General features: G+C 36.6%; 1 protein-coding gene across 1 annotated transcript in view; it reads left to right on the top strand.

Moving 5' to 3' along the window:
- RPS6KA6 (ribosomal protein S6 kinase A6) overlaps positions 1-18,440 on the top strand; it is a 44,367-nt gene extending 25,927 nt beyond the window's left edge. The window contains exons 11-22 of the mRNA XM_049827780.1: positions 367-455; positions 908-972; positions 2,829-2,931; positions 4,297-4,421; positions 4,713-4,838; positions 5,413-5,502; positions 6,181-6,339; positions 6,790-6,951; positions 7,349-7,425; positions 9,111-9,228; positions 11,172-11,312; positions 12,186-18,440. Coding sequence (XP_049683737.1) covers positions 367-455; positions 908-972; positions 2,829-2,931; positions 4,297-4,421; positions 4,713-4,838; positions 5,413-5,502; positions 6,181-6,339; positions 6,790-6,951; positions 7,349-7,425; positions 9,111-9,228; positions 11,172-11,312; positions 12,186-12,311 — 1,381 coding nt within the window. The 3' untranslated portion in view covers positions 12,312-18,440. The remainder of the gene's footprint in view (positions 1-366; positions 456-907; positions 973-2,828; positions 2,932-4,296; positions 4,422-4,712; positions 4,839-5,412; positions 5,503-6,180; positions 6,340-6,789; positions 6,952-7,348; positions 7,426-9,110; positions 9,229-11,171; positions 11,313-12,185) is intronic.
- Positions 18,441-18,749: the final 309 nt, after the last annotated feature.

The following is an 18,749-nucleotide window of genomic DNA, read 5'->3' on the forward strand; positions in this document are numbered from 1 at the left end:
TTTTGGTGATAACTTCCTAGTGAAATGAAGGTATCTTTGAAAATACTTACATATTCCTGAGATACTTGTTTTGTTCTATTTTAGCATAAAGCTGGGTTTAGGGGCTTGGGTGGGGTTTGAGGTTTTTGATCTGGTGTGGTTTTTGTTGGGGTGGGTGGTTTGTTTCAGGTTTTGTTTGTTTGGGGTTTTTTGGTTTTGTTTTGTTTTAAACCACTTGTGAAACCTAAAAGCTGATGAGTTAAATGTGTACACTCTGCAAGACTTTGGAGTAGATCTTTGATACATCAAATTGTGCAATTAAGTATATGTAGACAATTTTTAGTAAGATATGTTTCTTCTTTTTACTTGTTCTCTGTTTTCTTTTAGAGCAAAACTTGGAATGCCTCAGTTCCTCAGCCCTGAAGCACAAAGTCTTCTGAGGATGTTGTTTAAAAGGAACCCATCAAATAGATTAGGTTGGTTCATTTATTTGGATCTTTGAAATAAAAGTAGTTGGGCTGAGTTGATTATTTACAGAAAGTAGTTGCTAGAGACTCTCAACCTCCAGATGGTGAGTAAGATTTGGGTTTAGATAGCATTTCTTGTTAGCTTGGATCATGACTGCCTGGGTTTGGCTAGTGAATGATTGCTTTCTTGGACCAGTGACTCTTAGCAGTGAGCCAAAGCTTTGACAGTGTCAGAGCAAAGAATATTGACACTCTGTATTTATGGGCTTCTTGTACTCCGTTTGCCTCCCTGATGAGGTATACACTACTTAATTGAGTATTTTATATCCTTGGAATATTTCTGTATTTACAGTTCCCTCAACCATGTCCGTACAAAATTTTTAGAAATGAACTAATTTTTAGTGCAATCTTCTTCAAAGACTTTACCTAAGTGTTTTAAATACAGTATTTTCTTTGTTTAGGAGCTGGTTCAGATGGAGTTGAAGAAATCAAGAGACATCCTTTTTTTTCTACTGTTGACTGGAATGTAGGTACAAAATTATCTGAATGATTAAGGCCGTTTTTAATTTTTCTGTGTGTTGTAGCATTGTAAGTATTTGCATCTGAGTAGGGCACAATAAACACTGCAATACTGCTGACTTAGTTCTGGCTTCTACTATAATCTTACTTGGCATCTGGAGCTGTAGTGTTTGTGGTATAGAGTAGTAATTATAAATTGTACGTTTACTTTTTAAATAATTAAGAGTAGCAGCATTCTAAAGCTTAAATTGTTTGTTAGAGCATTTGTAGTTGGGAGAGGATGCTGGTTTTCCCTATGTACAAGAATCCTTTCTTTAGTAAGTGTCCATCTAGTGCTTCCATTCAGGGCACAAAAACTCACTGTGACTATAATTCTCTTTGACTTCTCTCTAGTTAGCCACAGTATGTTGCTATTTTATCAGTCATACTCCATTCACAGTTGGAAGTATTGACTCTGGTGCTCTGACATGATCAGAAGTTGTACAAGTTCATGATTGCCTGCTTAAATTTTTAACAAGCACCTTGATGCTTTTCCTCTGCAGTTCTCTGCAATCTTTTGAGATGTGTTTCCCAGAAACATTCTCAAAACCGAGATGCTCTATATCAAATAAATCTGCTCTGAAAACACTCCTTTGCTATAATGCCTACAAAAGGATAGACACAATAAATAAGATGTTGCTGTGCTGACAGGGCTGTTGGCGATGCTAGCCAATACTGTGCTCAACTGCCTCTGTAAAGCTGTGGTCATTATCCTTCCCTGACTCTCATATTTACTTCTGAGAAGGTGGTTTTCTAGCTGTCTTTATGCAGCATCTGCCATAGAGTCCTGATTAGCAAGTAGAGTTTTTAGTAACAGCAAAACTTCACTGTTTATGTGAGTACACTTTGTAAGAGAAGGCTGTGTTATTATGGCTTGATTATCTACTATTTTGGTTTTTTAAGGGACTGATGGTGAAATAAATACCAGCAAGGATGTGTGAAAGATCTGCAGTTCTAACTCTTTATTTTTTCTTTTTTTGCTTGCTTTCTTTTTTTTCTTTTTTATTTCAAAGTGCTTTGTATTTATTTCAATATGGTAGTGTTGATGACCACTTCTGTATTGTATCCCATTATTTCTTTGGGATGAATTCAGGTCATTCGTCATCCCCCCCCCCCCCCTTGTTTTTTTTTTTTTTATTGAAATACATTGCATGTTCTTGTGCAGGAAGATTAAATGAAAAGAAGTGCAAAAAGTAGGTCTGAAAGGATGAGAGAAACCCCAAGAAAATGTTCTCAGAACTTCCGGAACTTTGTATGAGGCTTTGACATCATTTGGCATGAAATTTTCTTGTAAATGGGACTCATTGCTGATTTGAGATCATTTGGGCAATGCATTTTTCTAAAGCATGTTGAATAAAGGAGGAAAAAATGGAGGAGCCATTGTTCTGCTTTCCTTTCCTCCCCTCCCCCCCCCCGACTTAGTTTAGTAGATTCGGAAAAACCTGGAATAGAACTTTGAGAATTGGCAGTTCCTTGCCAAGAGGGACACGCCTGTCACTTGTGACAGGTCTTTGTCTGGGACCCAGAATAGAAAGGTAAAGACTGTATTCCATATTTTCCCTTTGGGGAAGCTCCCTTTGGAGCTGTGTATTGTTTGACTTGTAACATTTCCCGTAGCAACTCAAATCAAAGGTATGTGAAAGTAACTTAGTGTTTCTGTACATATTTGTGGTTTTCTACTTGCTCTATATTACTCACTCTTTCAGAAAACTGTTTTAATGAAACAGTAACATTTGAGTTGCTTTCCCTTTAGCTTGGCAAAATTACAGCACCCATGGAAGTTTCATTCACTCTTAATTACAAGACTTTGTCCTTCTACTTCAGAAACTGTTCAGAAGAGAAATTCAACCCCCGTTTAAACCTGCTTCTGGAAAGCCAGAAGATACCTTTTGTTTTGATCCAGAATTCACAGCAAAAACACCAAAAGGTAATTGTGCATGGTTATAAATTGGTGAGATTCGTGGGACAAGAGGGGTCAAATTAATGTTACAACAAGAAGTTTTCTAAGAGAAAAAGCCAGTGATGACATTAAAAGGAAAGGGTGCAATGGGGTTCCAGTACTTTGAAGAAGCATGTTTTCCTCAGTGGGTTCCTATTCTTTGAAATATTCTGCTAAACTGTGATTCACCAACAAACACCAAAAAAAAAAAAAAGAAAAAAAAAAGGGGAATATTAACAGCTGAATTATGTATGGTTTCTAGTTATAGTTTAAAGTCAGACCTGCAGTGGTTCTGGTGGAGAAGTACTTAACACTAAAAGTAAACTAAATTTCATTGCAGCAGTGATTATTTTTAGGGTCAGTATTCCACTGAAAATGACTTGCTTTAAGTAACTTTCTTGAGCCTTTTAATTATTATAATTATTAAAATTAAATCTTAAAACTAGTATTATAATAAGTTTTTCATTGAGCTCTTCCCCTCACTACCCATGCTGAATTTGACTTTACTTTTGAAAATGGTGATTCAAAGGTAGAGAAGGGTGGGGAAAATGTACAGTGGACTGAGTACCTGTACTACTAGGTCAGTTGCAAAGACATCTCAAATAGTTTCGAGAAGCTTATGAAAATTTATTTTTAAAATATCCCTTAGATTATTGCACTGTGAAAATTTCCAAGTAACTGACCTTGGAAACAAAGACAGTAACTGCAAACACTTGTTGCTTAGTATGCTTCAAGCTTCATTTCAGGTTTTCTTCTGTGAATTTTTTTCTGTACTGCTGCATCCAACTTCTAAAACAACTTCTCATGTTTGTTTGGAGAATGTCTATGGTTCTAATAGGCTACGCAGACTTAGCAGGCTGTGCTTACTGTGAAAATTCAAACAGTGAATTTGGAGGTGCACATAATCTGAGGAAAAATTGGTTCTAATTATTCAGTAGTATCATTAATTGAATATTCTTGTATTGCCTCACTTGGGCCTTGCCAACAGCACATATACCACTGAAGTAGCAAAACCTGTGGGCACTCTTCTTTGTGATGCAGTCCTTGAACATAAGGCTGTGATCTTTTTCTTTCTCATAGTGTTGTGCTTCAGTAAACTTCTTCCTAAAAACATGTATTCATACATTAGTTCCTGCAGTGTTTTGCAGTTTTAGGTAGAACCCAGGAATGCTTGCTTTGTGTGTATTATTAAAATAAGATAAGACAGATAACTGACTCAAGTCTTATTAAACATGTAACAGCGCCCTTGTTTGCTTCTGTTCCCTCAAAATGTGTCTTCCAACATCTCTCCTGAATGCTAAAAAATAGCCTTGCTAGGATTTAGCTATGCTAATGAAATGTGTATGCCACTAGATTCTCCAGGAGTCCCACCTAGTGCGAATGCCCATCAACTCTTCAAAGGATTTAGTTTTGTTGCGACTACTACTGTAGAAGATCATAAAATATCACCACTCACCAATATACTGCCAATAGTACAGGTAACATTTTATTTTTTGGGAAACCTTTTTAACATGCCAAAGACTGACCAATATTTAGTGTTTACAGTCTGTTCTTTTTTTGTTGGGGAGACTATTAAAATGTCCATTATTAAAATGCTTCCAGGGGATATTTTGAAATTTGAAAAAGCAAGTTGCTGTTTTTCTGGAGGCAGAATTCAAAAGAGAAAGCATGGGCAAGCCGAAGAAACTTTTGCTGTTGGAAACAGTATTATGGCAAAGAATATCTTGTTGCTTTAGGTGACAGTTTGTACGTGTTTGTTTTTTTTAAAGCAACTTCATGGAAACAGCGCACAGTTTACTGATGTATATGAACTGAAGGAAGATATTGGTGTTGGTTCCTACTCTGTTTGCAAGCGATGTATACACATAGCTACAAATATGGAGTTTGCTGTAAAGGTACTTTGAATAAATGTCTCTGTTCTGAAATTATTGTGCAGTAGATTTGTGAATTTGAATACATGAGCTTTCTAGTTACTGTAGCTGTTCCTATGCTGTGAGAAATTAAAAACAGTGTTTTCTTAATTTAAATTGTGTATTTGGCTTCTATAGCTCTTCTTTTTGTGGGTAAGGTTATGGCTTTGAAGAACTGGCTTTACAATTCAGTCTTGAGGCCTGAAGATACTGTACAATGGTGAGCACACCTGAAATAAAATTAAGACCCACAAGGGTGGAGCTGGGCTGCAGGGAAGCAGTGATGCTTCAGACAGTCCATTGCATTTCCTTGTCCACTGGAGCAGAATAGACTGCATTAATGACACAGTTTTAACTGGTAGCAAGGAGAGAGCAAGAAATGAATGAACAGTGAGGTGTGAAGCTGGATGATCAATTGCTCATGATCAGTAAGAAGTAATGAACTCTAGAAAATTTTTTTTATTCTGTTGTTGAAGTGAGACTATAAATACAAAAAAATTTCTTTATTAAATAGACTTTGTTTAGCCAAGTTGTTTTTCCTGTTGTTATTTTTTTGCAGATAATTGATAAAAGTAAGAGGGATCCCTCAGAAGAAATTGAGATTCTCATGCGTTATGGACAACATCCAAATATTATTACTTTAAAGGATGTATGTACCTCTTTTTCTCTGCTACCTCTTATTACACAGTAGTCAATAAGTAAATATAGAGGTAGGGAGTTTACTGGGATTTATTAAATTTGTTTTACATAGTAAAATAGGAGAGCAATACATATAGTAAAGTGTTGAGTATTTCAAAATATGACATTGTCCTGATACTGATTTTCTTCTAAATGCTTTTTAGTTAGCTTGAAGTGAGAAATGATGTAAAGGTTAGAAATGTCGTATTTCCTCTTAATTCAAATGAGTAGTTAATGTGTTGGTAATCTGAAAAAGCAGTTACCTGTTGTCCTGTATATGCAAAGTGCCAGCAGCTAAAATTTGTCCATGGGAGGGAAGAGCAATAGGGAGTGGTAGGGCTACTCTCCTGTTACAACAGAAGTTCCTAGACTGAAAAAAAAATATTTAATTCCAAGTCATGAATTAACGTTCGATTACTTCAATGTCTCATAGAATGACACATAAGCTGTCTTATGCTTCATGCTTTAAGGCTCTTGAATTGCAGAATGAAATTTTTCAGTCCCTGCTGTTGGTGCTTGGAAGTTCATATGTGAATAGGTGAAGAATCTAGTCTGTAATTTTCATTTATCAGGATGTATAATTATAGATGATCTTTTAATAGATATGTATGTATTTATGTATGTATACACTTATTAAACTTCTCATCAGGTATATGACGATGGCAGATTCATATACCTTGTCACTGAACTGATGAAAGGAGGAGAGCTGCTTGATCGAATTCTCAGACAGAAGTTCTTCTCAGAACGAGAGGCTAGCGCTGTGCTATACACTATAACTAAGACTGTGGACTACCTGCACTGCCAAGGAGTGAGTGATTTCTTCTATGACATGGCTTCTTTCACATTTCCTAGAATTAACAAATGCCTTTTGTTATGTGCTTTGCTTGGCTTGGTTTTATGGCAGAAAGGAAGAAGATTTCTGAGTATTTTATGACAAAGGTGAACAATATAAACAACTCATCCTGTTATTCTGGCAAGTCCTTTTGACTCTACTTTTACAGTTTATGAAACAGCAGATACTTGTTCTCTTAGGCTTTTTGGCGAATGGTTGTGTTAGTTCCAGTTGCATTATGAGCCAGTAGGCTTTTTTATGACATTACTTGAGCCAGAATTTTTGTTACTTTAAAGTTACGTAATTGTATAGAACTGCTAATAAGTATATTAATCTAGAGAATAGCTTTTATAAATTGCAAATTACATACAAACAAATGTACATGCAACTTCTAAATGATGGATTTTAAAATTTCTTTGTTTAAAGGTAGTGCATCGAGACCTTAAACCTAGTAATATTTTATACATGGATGATTCAAATAATGCTGATTCTATCAGGATTTGTGATTTTGGATTTGCAAAACAACTTCGAGGAGAAAATGGACTACTTCTGACTCCGTGCTACACCGCAAACTTTGTGGCCCCAGAGGTATCTTAAGCTGCTATGCTGGTTTTGATGCATCAAGTACTTAAACTTTTTAGCAGTGCTTTAAAAAAAAATAAAAAATAAATTCTGCTAGTTTTCATCAAATATCATTATATGTACTTTATAAACACTGGTGCATATGTTTATAATAAACCCGCTTTAAAAATAGCAGAATCTACTCTCTAAAATGAGATGCAAGCCTGTTGAGAATACTAAGAGGTTATGTTCTGGGGACAAGAAATATTGTTGATAGTCACTGTAACCTGTATATTGAAAAATAAATAATCAAACCTCTGAAATTATCTTGGGATTAACTTACCCCTCCTTAGGCTGTGTAGTGGTATTGGTTTGGGGTGTTTTTGTAATATGTGAAAAGTCTTTAACACTCTCTGTTTTATAGGTTCTCATGAGACAGGGATATGATGCTGCTTGTGACATATGGAGCTTGGGTGTTCTCCTTTACACAATGTTGGCAGGGTGAGAAATGCTTCTTAGCTCTTTTGTTTACCTGAACTTCCAGCATGCTGCATGAATCCATGCTTTCATTAAAATCATAAGGTATTACCTCATTGGTTTGAATGCAGAATGGCAAAGACGCTGAAGTGGAACAGTAAGCTATAAGCAAATGTATACAAAAACTAGGCTTATCTTACAGGTAGGTTCAAGGCTTCTCTCTTCTACAGTGCATGACTGGGAGATACCAAAGACACTTCCAGTTTCCAGGAGAGAACTTAGTCTGTGAAAGTATGTGGTGGTTTTCTTCTTTCTCCTGTCTTTTGTCCTCCCAACACTAGTAGCCTTGTAGTCCACCTTATTGTATCTCCTGCCACAGGCTTGACTCCTGGCCCTTCTGTAGAACATGCTGGCTTGTAACCTCTAAAGTTTTCTAAATCTCTGAACTTTCATTAAGTGCCATGAAGTGTTCAGTGGCCAAATGATAAAAGGTTTTCTGAGTTTTGCTCTAACAGAAGAATAGCAGACTTTTTTCTTGTAGATAAATACTATCTATTGGAAACTGTTTCTCTTGATAAATTTGTACTTCTCCCTGTAAAATCACCACTGCCACAACAGTTCTGTCATCAAAACTCAGATTGCTGTATGATTTAAGTGCAAGTATGCAGATATTGGGCAGTATACTGCCTGCATACTTGAGAAACATTAAACAAAAGGCAGGTCGAAAGTATGGGGAAGAAATGGTCCAGCATGAATTCCTATCTTTCCATTTCATTACTCTTAAACTCATCAACTGAACGACAAGAACTAACTGGCTGGGACACATCCTAAACCTCTGTTGATAATGCTGGTTGATCTTTCTTCTATGCAAAGCTTTCAAAGTACTAAGAATGTATTAAGCTTAATTATTATGGTTTGCAAGCTAATTTGAAATCTAAGGGGTATTATGATACAACTACTTAATCAGAGTAAGATTTGGGTTTTATAGTTAAAACTAACTTGGTACTAGCCTATGATCATAGGAGATGCCAGAACGTCATAATACATACTTAAGTGATTCATATTGGTTTTCAGATTTGTCAGTTTAGTTCTTTCGAGTTCATCACAGTAGGATTTGTAGAAAGTAAGCCAAATGTACAGGAAACCCTGTAAATTGTTATAAGCCTCCAGAACCAATGACGTGGTTTAAGCCTCCCAAACTCACTTAAGTAAATAACTATCATGAAAATTTTCTTGTAGCTTTTCCCCAAATGATAGATGTGTGTATATTGTGCTGAATCTCTGTCTAATTAAATGCACAGACCTGAAATACAATGTTACTCCAGCTTTATTTGGGCCATTCTGTTAGGGTACTATTCCAGGTTTAGATTAATTTACATGCTCTGGTAATCTAGTGTAATTTGTGTTTATGAATCACTTTTATTTAACTTGAAAGTCTGCACTGGTTAGAATGCATTATTAAGAAACTAACTTAAGACATCTTTTTAGCCTGCACTTGCCATTTATTCTACTTGATTAGCCACAATTATGGGGGAAAGAAAATAATACACTTTGGAACATGAAATGCTAATGTGAGAAGTATTTAATAGTATATAGTGTGTTTCTGCCAGCAGTGGGATATCTACTCAGAATGATTCATGAGATATTTACCAATTACTTGCAGCTTCTTATGTATAACGAGGCCATTTTGGTTTTTGTTCTTTCGACAGCTATACTCCATTTGCCAATGGTCCTAATGATACTCCAGAGGAGATCCTGGTACGGATAGGCAGTGGAAAATTCTCTTTAAGTGGAGGCAACTGGGACACTGTTTCAGATGCAGCAAAGGTGTAAATATGTTTTGTTTTGTTCTTCTGGTTTTTTATAGAATTCAAATGAACATCTTCTGAACTGGATAAAATAGACTAGTCTAACACAGTAGTTTGCTATTATTACCTGCAAACTTTATTGCAATGAAGATCATCTAGTCCAACCTCCTGCTCAAAGCACGGTTGGCTGTGAGATCTGACCAGGTAGCTCAGGGCTTTATTCAGTGTGACTTTAGAAACCCCCAAGGGTGGAAGCTTGCCTGGGCAGCCTTTTCCAATGCTTGGCTGCTGTAATGAGGAAAAAGTTTCTCCTAATTTCAAGCCAGAACATCTCTTGTTTTACTTTGTCCGCTGTCTCCATTCCTTTGGCTGTGCTGACTAAAGGAATGTCAGCATTCTTGGATGCCTGGTCACACTGGTAGTTCAGGTTCAGTTTGCTGTCTACCAAAACCTCCTGGTCCTTCTCAGCAAAGCTGGTCCCCAACCAGTCTGTCCCCACCCCATACCTTGGGGACAATTTCTTCCTTTGCAAGTGCAGGACTCTGCATTTGTCCTTGCTGAATTTCGTACAGCTCTGGTTAGCTCATTACTCCATCCTGCCTAGGTCCCTTTGGATGGCCACCCTGCCCTTGAACTCATTAGCTCTTTCCTCACACCTCCAATTTGGTGCCCCACTGCAAATTTGGCAAGAGTGCACTCTCTTCCTTCCCCCAGGTCACTGACAAAGATTTTAAGTACGATGGGTCCCAATGTAGGCTTTTCTAATCGCGGGGGGTGTGTGTGTGTGTTGTTCCTTGTTTTTGTTGGCTTGAACTCGGGTGTTTGTGGGATTCCTTAAATGGAAGGATGGCTTTTTACAATTATCTATTAGTTCTAGTAGCTAACCAGTCTTGCATTAATAGGTTAATTTTTTTTGTAGTGCAATTTCTTAAATGTTGTTCAATGCTGAAGTCATCAGGTCTTTTGTCTTTGTTAGTACTTTCAGCAAACTAGTACTTTAACAACTGAATATATCTGGACATCTTGCCAAAAATCTCGATCAGCTTGATTATGCAGCTGTCCTTTTTATTTAAAGACTGCATCTCTCATCAATTGCTTTATGTGTTCTCTGGGTTTAGCGTTGGCCTGGTCTGTAGGTATCTTAGTCACCAGTGTTACCTTCTATAAAGCTTGGCATTAGTATTAAATCTTTTCCTGATACTTTGGAACTGCACAATTTGTTCATTTTAGGAGTGATTCAGAATACTTGTTGGCTAATGCTGTCTTAGCACAAGTAATTCACTTCTGTATATTTAAGAATGCTTAACATTTTGTACCTAAAACAAAGGGAACATTCTGTCAGCTTGTTCATATTTTGTTTTCTTTCAAGCTATTCCTGTCTCTGTTCTGTGCCCTTCCCACCCAGCTCTTCTTTTGACCAATGTTCTAATTAGTACCTTATTGCTAATGCTTCTAAACAGGCAAAAACAAGTGTCTGTTTCTGCTGGCTTTACTCTTTATATAGCTCACTGAAGGAAAAATTCTTTGATAGTATATCACTATATATGAATTTAATTGTAATATGTAGTCAGCAGACCCCAAATGTGTAGTACAAATGAGATGGTTGCAAATAATAGCTTTCTTCTGTAATATGTTTGCTAAATTTTAATAGGATTTCTAGTCTTTTAAAGATTATATTAATAGTAAACTGAAATATGAAACACAAACAACAGTAAGTTTCTTTATGATAAAGGCTTGCTCTGTTAAACAGATTAAATAGTACAACACATTGTTTTCAGACTTCTGTGGTGTCAAGGCACAGAATGATCCAATTTATCTGCTGATTTTTTTTCTGTGTGTGTTTGCATTGTGTTAATCACTGCTACATAGGGTACTTTTTCATTGCTGCCATAATGAATGCTTTAAAGTCTGTATATAAGATTATTTTAACTGAATAGATGTGCATTTTTCATTTTCATCTAGGACTTGTTATCACATATGCTTCATGTAGATCCACATCAGCGGTATACAGCAGAACAAGTATTAAAACATTCGTGGATAGCCTGTAGGGACCAGTTGCCGCATTATCAACTGAACAGGCAAGATGCACCACATCTAGTAAAGGTAAAACAACCTGGAGGCTGAATGTTGCTTGAGCTGGTGGATGTGCAATGAGTTGGGTTGCTTTTAGAGCTGCAGGCAGGACTTTTTTTTTTTCTCAGAAAAGAAATTAGCTTTCTTTTGTTTTTCCTGGTACCTACATATTTAAGTTCAATGCAGAAATTATTGGTAAACTAATTTTAACCTATGTGTAAAGGAAGAGATTTTTTTGGATGTTTTGTTTTCAAAAATTGAGGTAGCTTGGGCCATATAGAAACCTGATAAGAAAGTTACCCAAGACTACCACAGGTCTCCCAGCATTCTTATTCAGGAAATCTTTTGGGATTTTTCTTCTGTGACTGGCTTATATTGTGCTTTCCTAAAATAAATTAATAAACTATGCTACAGTTTTTGCACTGGTATTTTTATCTCTCCAGTATATGTGTTTCTGACTTGTGACACAAAAACTTCCTACTGTATGCAGGCAGCTTTTACGTTGACTTCATTAGTTTTGTTGGATTCAGAAATAAGGATCTGTGATAGCCAGTCTTAATTGTGTTGTCTTTGTAAGTCAGGACCTGAATAGCCACTTGGGTGGCTGTATTTGATAAATTGATGCTAATCTTGCTTGGAAGGTACTAATTCTGACCCACATTAAAAAGTTACTCCTACATCTAAGGTATGTGAAAGAAAAAGAAATGTCAGACACCCAAGTTTACAAACCTGAAGGATTCAGGAACAAATGGGGTTTTTTTGGAAAACAAACTTTAGAGAATCTCCATGACCTGCCATAAGTCCTGGGTTTTTTAATAGTTAATTAAGAATTTAATATTAATTTGTTTTATTTTCTGATAAAAATTACCTTTACAGCCTTTTATATATTTCATTATTCTCTAGGGAGCCATGGCTGCTACATATTCTGCACTGAATCACAAGACATTTCAGCCAGTGTTAGAGCCTGTTGCAGCCTCAAGTTTAGCTCAGCGACGGAGCATGAAAAAACTAACATCAACAGACTTATAGATCCACTGGGACACCTTAGCAACAGAAGCAAGGGGAAAATCCAATAAGTGGCTCTATTTTGCCTGACCTGTGATCAAAAGGCATCTATGGTTTCCTGCTACACTACTTGAATTCTGTAAAAGTCCTTTTTTTAAAAAGAAAAAAAAAATCCACAGGTTCATACTGTGTTTTACAGGCCGTATCTGTTAAGTTAATTTAAACATCAGGTACACCATAATGAATTTCTCTACACTGTCCTTTAAGAGATCTGTTGCAAATATTCTTTCACATTCTGTATAGTTTTGCTGGGTTCATTTAAAAAATGGTTTAGGGGACCGTTGCCAATGACCAAGTTGTACATAAAGTGTCAGTGTAAGTTTTTCTTTTCTTCACACCTGTAGACCCTGTTGTGAAGGACAAATTCTTAATTTTGTAATTGGGCACTTAATTCATTCAACTTAATTCATTTAACTTGTTCATTACTGTTATGAAAAGCTGACTAATGTATTGTGCCAGTGTTAAATGCATTAGTGTTAATTTGGAAGGTCTGTGTTTGCATGGTGCTGGTAACTGATAAGTTTATGTGAAAATACGAACGAACAAAAGGGATGTGTAAGATTCTGCACTTTACCCATAAACTTAATTTGATCACTTGTGACCCATAAGAAATACTGGGTAACAAATGGCCTCTTACAGGAAAATGAACGTTTCTAGTTGTTACCACAAATGGTATTGTGTCCTGCACTGAGCTGGAGAAGGTAATTATGTGTACAAACTGTCCAAATTAAGGATCTCTAACATTGGTACCTCTTTAAGACAACATCATGCAGTCTAATACTTTTTGTTATTTATATTGTCTATCCATCAGTACAATGCCTATGTTACTGTTTCCTCAGCAGTCGTTTCCACTGAATATAGCCAATATTAAGTTTGTTTGGCGTACAAGACAAACTGACACTTTATTATAACAAACTTGGCATGTGGATTTTATTTTTTATTTATTTGATTTTTATAGATCGTTGCTTCTATCTGAATCTCTCGCGGCATGTACAAATGTTACAGAACATAAATGCAAAATTCTATTTGCCTAACTGTAGAGGTAGCTTGGGAAAATAAATAAGCCTTGCAGTGTGCCCAGATAAGGGAATTCTGACCAAGAAATTTCACAGTTATGGACAAGTTACTGACAATATCTTGTTGCCAGCACTCACTTGCCCTCTATGCTTGCTGTTGGGACTTCAGCTGTTTCTAAATACTGTGATGGAGAGGAAATTAATTTCTGGGCCAGAATTATCTTGGGGTTTTCTGACTCCAAACCCATGCTAGCCGCTAGTAGACAGGGACCTAATGCATCCAGAGATGATGAGCTCCAAAGTATTTTCAAAATTTGTAGACACTACTGTGCAATTGTACTGTTATAGTAGGATGATACGCATTTTAAATATTAAGTATATTAGTGACCAACAATTAGGCTGTGAACACTTAGAGAATCCAAATGACCAAAAATCAAATGTAGTTCAGACTGATTTGCCATTGTTGAATTTCCTGTTCCCAGGTACCTTTGGTAGCCAATTAGAAGACACCAGTGATGGCAGAACTTGGCATTTCAAGACAGGAAAAAAAGCTTTCAGGAGAATTCTGGCCCAACTGCCAAGAGTGGCAGTAGTAACTCGGATCTTAAGAGGTAGAGGGTGCTGGCTGGTTTTTGCTTATACCTGTGAAGTACTTGGTGGCATTGGAAGTACTATTAGATAAGCTGCTTTCTTTTGTTGTGGTGGGGGAAGATGGAAATTATCTGGCCAAATAGTTAGGTATGAATATATGTAGATTTGAGACTTAATGAATATAGCAAACATAGGTGTGCTATTTGTGTCATGCAGAACATACCCCATACTAAATTTCTTGAGTGTTTGATAGATGTTGGAAGCTTTAGGGGCCATTTGTGCCTAGTTTTGAGGTGCCTGTTTGAAATGCTTGAAAGCTTATCAAAGAACACAACTGCTTCCTAGAAAGCTTACTGTTTAGGTCAAAAATCTGCCCCTTATGCAGCTGGTTCATCCTTGCTTTCATTACTGAAGACCTTTGCCAGCAAGAATGCCTGTAAACCTTTTGTCTACAGTCTTATTGGTATAATTTTTTTGTAAACTTAAAAATGACTGCCAGAAGAATTTGAATTCACTCTAAGGAAGAAAAAAAAGGCAGTGGAAATAAAGCCCCCTTAGCCAAGGTGAAGATATAATGTGGGTTAAAATGTAGTAGTAAAAACCATGTTAGGGATAGAGAGTATAATGCAAGGCGTGGTACACAACTAAAATGTCAAACTTGAATTGTCTTCAGCTTTCCCGTAAGGTAGCAGCTGGTCTTTAATGGCTTTATTCATGAATCATTTAACAGTGTTTATATTGGTATTTTCTTTTAGCTTACTTAGAAGCACCACATTATAAGCACCTTAAAAGCATTTTGCCATTTTGCACAAAAGCAGTTGTAAGCAGCTGAAGGTGCTTCAGTTCTTGATGTACAACACAAAGGTGGTAAGAGGAAAAGTACACAAACAAGATGGATAGTCTGATTCTTAGCAAAGAATTTAAAACATCTTCTATAAAGTTATCCCTGCTGGTTTTATATCACTGCTAGCCTTTAGGGCAAGTGGTACTCCTGGAGTAAAAGCAAGGTCTCGGTGACTGCAACATTACAAAGTTGTCTTATCACAAGGAAAACGTGGACAGACACCTTTGTTATATCTGACAGGCTGGTGTACCCTGGTATGCCAATTTTAATCCTTAATTTGGGGGGAAGAGTTCACTTGCTACGTGTATGTCAGCATATCAGTCTTTGAAACATTTTGGATATGCAGGGATGCACAAGAGTTCACTTGCAGTTTACTCTCACTATATAGTATTTAATGAGCATCATCTTTGTGATACTTTTGGAATTTCTTGCGTACTTCTCATCCTTTTTTTTTTTTTTCAAACTTAGGTTTTGTTCAGTTAGGCAATTGTATAAAAGTAGCATGGTCTGCTCATGAGTAATCAGTTAAATGTTTGAAATGGAAGAAAACAATTTGAATGTGCTCTTGGCTGGTGTGAAAGGTTAGTGTAAATGGTTTCACATTCATATCATCTCTGCACAGTTCAAGATTTACAAACTAGTTATGATGTTACCAGTTTACTTTTTATTAAAAAAAAGAGTGAAATTTTTACAAAGGCTTATAATTACAAAGAAATAGGCATACATACTATGTATTTAGAGGAATTTTCAGAGAACCAATTAATATCTTAAATGATACAGTATTTTGGATATGGCTTCGGTTACTGCCAGCAAAATAGCTTCTACTCTAACGTTTGGTAATGGCAATTATAAATAAGGGCTGGTTCTCAAGTGCACGTAGAGCCTGATACGTTCTCACTGAAGAGGGTAGATTCCCACAGGCATCACCTGTAGCTGGAGCAGGCTCATGATGTGTCTTGCTGTTCTTTCACCCCTTGGATATTGCAATTTCTATCTTCAGTTATCCTTTTGATAAAAAGCAAGGAGCTCTATTGTATTCCTGTTATGTATCCAAAAACTGCGCGGTGGCATCAATATCAGCCAGTGGTGCATAACGAAGAGTGCCCATACCTGAGAGCATTACGATGGGTGGATTTGTTTAAGCCACTGTTTTGTGGCTTGTGTAGTCTCAATGCCGTTGTTAGCATGTTGTGTGGTTTTTCCCATTATGCTTAAAACTGGTAAATTCTTTCTGACCACATGAAGAGCCTAAGGTGTAGGTGGTCTAAGCGTACTGTCCGTTTGAGGCCCGTGTTGTAGTATGGTTTATATGTTCTCCTTGCATCCAGAGAAGGTATCCAAAACCTCACCCAAGTCAGTCATAGTGAGCTTGAATTCTGTTTTCCATGTTTTAATTTGTTTTCCAAAGCTAATCTTCATGTGTCCAATAGTTAAAATGATCTCTGGCAAACTTCAACAATTGAAAGTTACTTGCGGTATACTTATAAACTGGTTATTTGCCGTGACAGATTGCTGCATCCAGTACTCAGCGCTCTGCCCTCAAATGTTAAAATTAGAAAGTTGAGATAGCTTGTAAGAATTGAGTTAAATGAATCGCACAGTGCTGTAGTAATTATCCTGATGTGTATCAATGAAATTAGGCTAAGACATCAATGCAAACATGGTGGGTTTTGTACTTCTGTAGCACTTAAGTTTTTCAGTCCGATCCAGAATTAGAAGTTTGCCAATATTTGTGGGAGGGAAGGGAGGAGCAGGTTTTTCTTAAAGTTTTCAGAAGGCTTCTGAAGCTGTGATAATGGAGTCCTTGCGTAATCCTGTGGGAGCTCTATGTGACTAGAAAAAAAAACAAAAAAAACCAAACATTTTCTCCTTGAAAGTTTATTCAAAAACTTTCTTGGGTATGTAGTGATACCTATTGGTAAGACGCCTATGCTGTCATTCATACCATACCATCCTTCTGCGTTAACACCCCTTTAGTTAAGTACAGTCTGAATACTGTTTGTCTCTACTTCAGTGTTTTTTTAAAATGTTTACTGCCCCAGATTATGTTGTTGTTGATAAGCCTACACTTCCCTTTGGGAACAGGAGAATGAATGCAAATTTTACAAAAAAACCTCCCACCTTTAGTATATAGCTAAAGCTGACTTGAGTATTGTAATAACTTATGTAATTAGAAGTTCCCCCAAAATAATCAGTGACTGCTTTTTGTGAGATTTTTCCTATGTAATGAAAGCAAACTTTCTTTGAAAGCTTTAAAACATACTTAATTGATTATGTCTCAATTAAGATTTGGGCAACAGCTTATTACCAATAATTTGAACAACATTGGATCCTGTTTTGGGTTTTTTTATGTGAGAACTGAAAGGATGCTAGAGGTGGATCTCCTTTGCAGGACAGAGTGTTCCTGTTTTGTGTGTTTTGCATTAGGCTTATGAGCAGCGTTTGCTAAGTAATTGCATTGTCGTAATATCCCAAGCACTTTGGCATCTTGCACTGATACTCTGATTAGAGCTAAAACTCTTCTGGCACGTGACTGGCTATAAATCTCAATATACGAAAGGGCATTAATTGAAAACAGTGTGCAATGAATTACATGCTCTCTGAGGTACTTCAAAGATGAAACTATACAAAAGGTCCCCGTTATCAGATATTGTAACTCATTTCTTTAAGCATATTGTGGATTTTGTATCATATTGTATTTATTTCATTTAATTTTAAAAAAAAAAATGTTTTCTTTAAAGCTCTGTATATATTGACATTAAAGTTTGCATTGTACTACGTTCTCTTCTCCTTGTAAGGCTGAATCTAGTAGTGCATTGTATGGTATGTTGTTTTTCTTTGCACTGTGCTGCTAAAAGATACTATTGCCTTGAATTACGACATGCCAAAGAACCTCAAAATTGTATTTATTTTTGTTAAACTTTGTGAATAATGATAAAGGTACAGTTTTAAATAGCTGGCAGTTCCTTGAGTACTAGAATAAAAAGGTTGCAAATTCATAATATTTTATAATTGACAAAAATCCATCATTTATGATTTGGAAGTTCACCAACTCCTTTTTTTTTTTTTTTTTTTAAATTGACATCAAAACCAGTGAGCGGACGTTCCTAAATTAAATGTACTGTGAATTGCATTATTTGGTAAACCGTGCCAAAAATCTCACATACATCAAGAGCTGTTCATAAGTTTATACTCACAGTCAAGTGTTTCATGCCACACTTTCAATAAAACATACATTCACTGATAGGATTGATGTATTACTTTAGGGTGGGATACCTTCTGTATGTTTTTCAGTTATCTATTCAGATTTGCCTTTATAAAAGAGGAAATAATTTTCCTGCAGAGAACTGGTCCTTTGACAATACAGGCACTTGGATTAGGAATGAGAGTAATCACATTAAAAAGTGATCTGCGCGCCTGGTTGGAGTTAAGCACGTGCATCGGCACGGGTCCCATGTGAGGTCTCGGGGGCTGTGGTAGGTGGCTTTGCCTCCTGATGCTGCTTTGTCTTTGGATTTAAGCTGATAAATTGCTGCAGATCATTGAACTCTTCTGTCCTATACATGAACTGTTACTGTGAAGCCAAATGCTGTGAGCACTCACTGCTAGGTGATGGGCCAGCTCAGTATGCAGCTACTAATCCCTGTTACGGGACAAGAATAAGATTTTGATGTAATAGCATTGACATTAAATTGGAGTATCTGGGTTTAAAATACCTTTAAGGTGTTTGTTAACTAGTGCTGCTGTTTGTATTCAAAATGGGTTACAGATACCTTATTTTTCAGTTATCCCATCAGTCGAAATATACAGAAAGTTTTTTTTTTCCACGATTGCCTGAAGTCAGTCCGTGTCCTGGATGGTATTTGCTCACGAGGCACTTTTCTTACAAGCATTCAGGCCTGTGTGGCGATGGAATTGCCTGGCCCAGGGACAGCCTTTGCTGAAGGAGGG

This window comes from Accipiter gentilis, chromosome 24 (genome assembly GCF_929443795.1).
Source record: "Accipiter gentilis chromosome 24, bAccGen1.1, whole genome shotgun sequence".
Lineage (NCBI taxonomy): Eukaryota > Metazoa > Chordata > Aves > Accipitriformes > Accipitridae > Astur > Astur gentilis.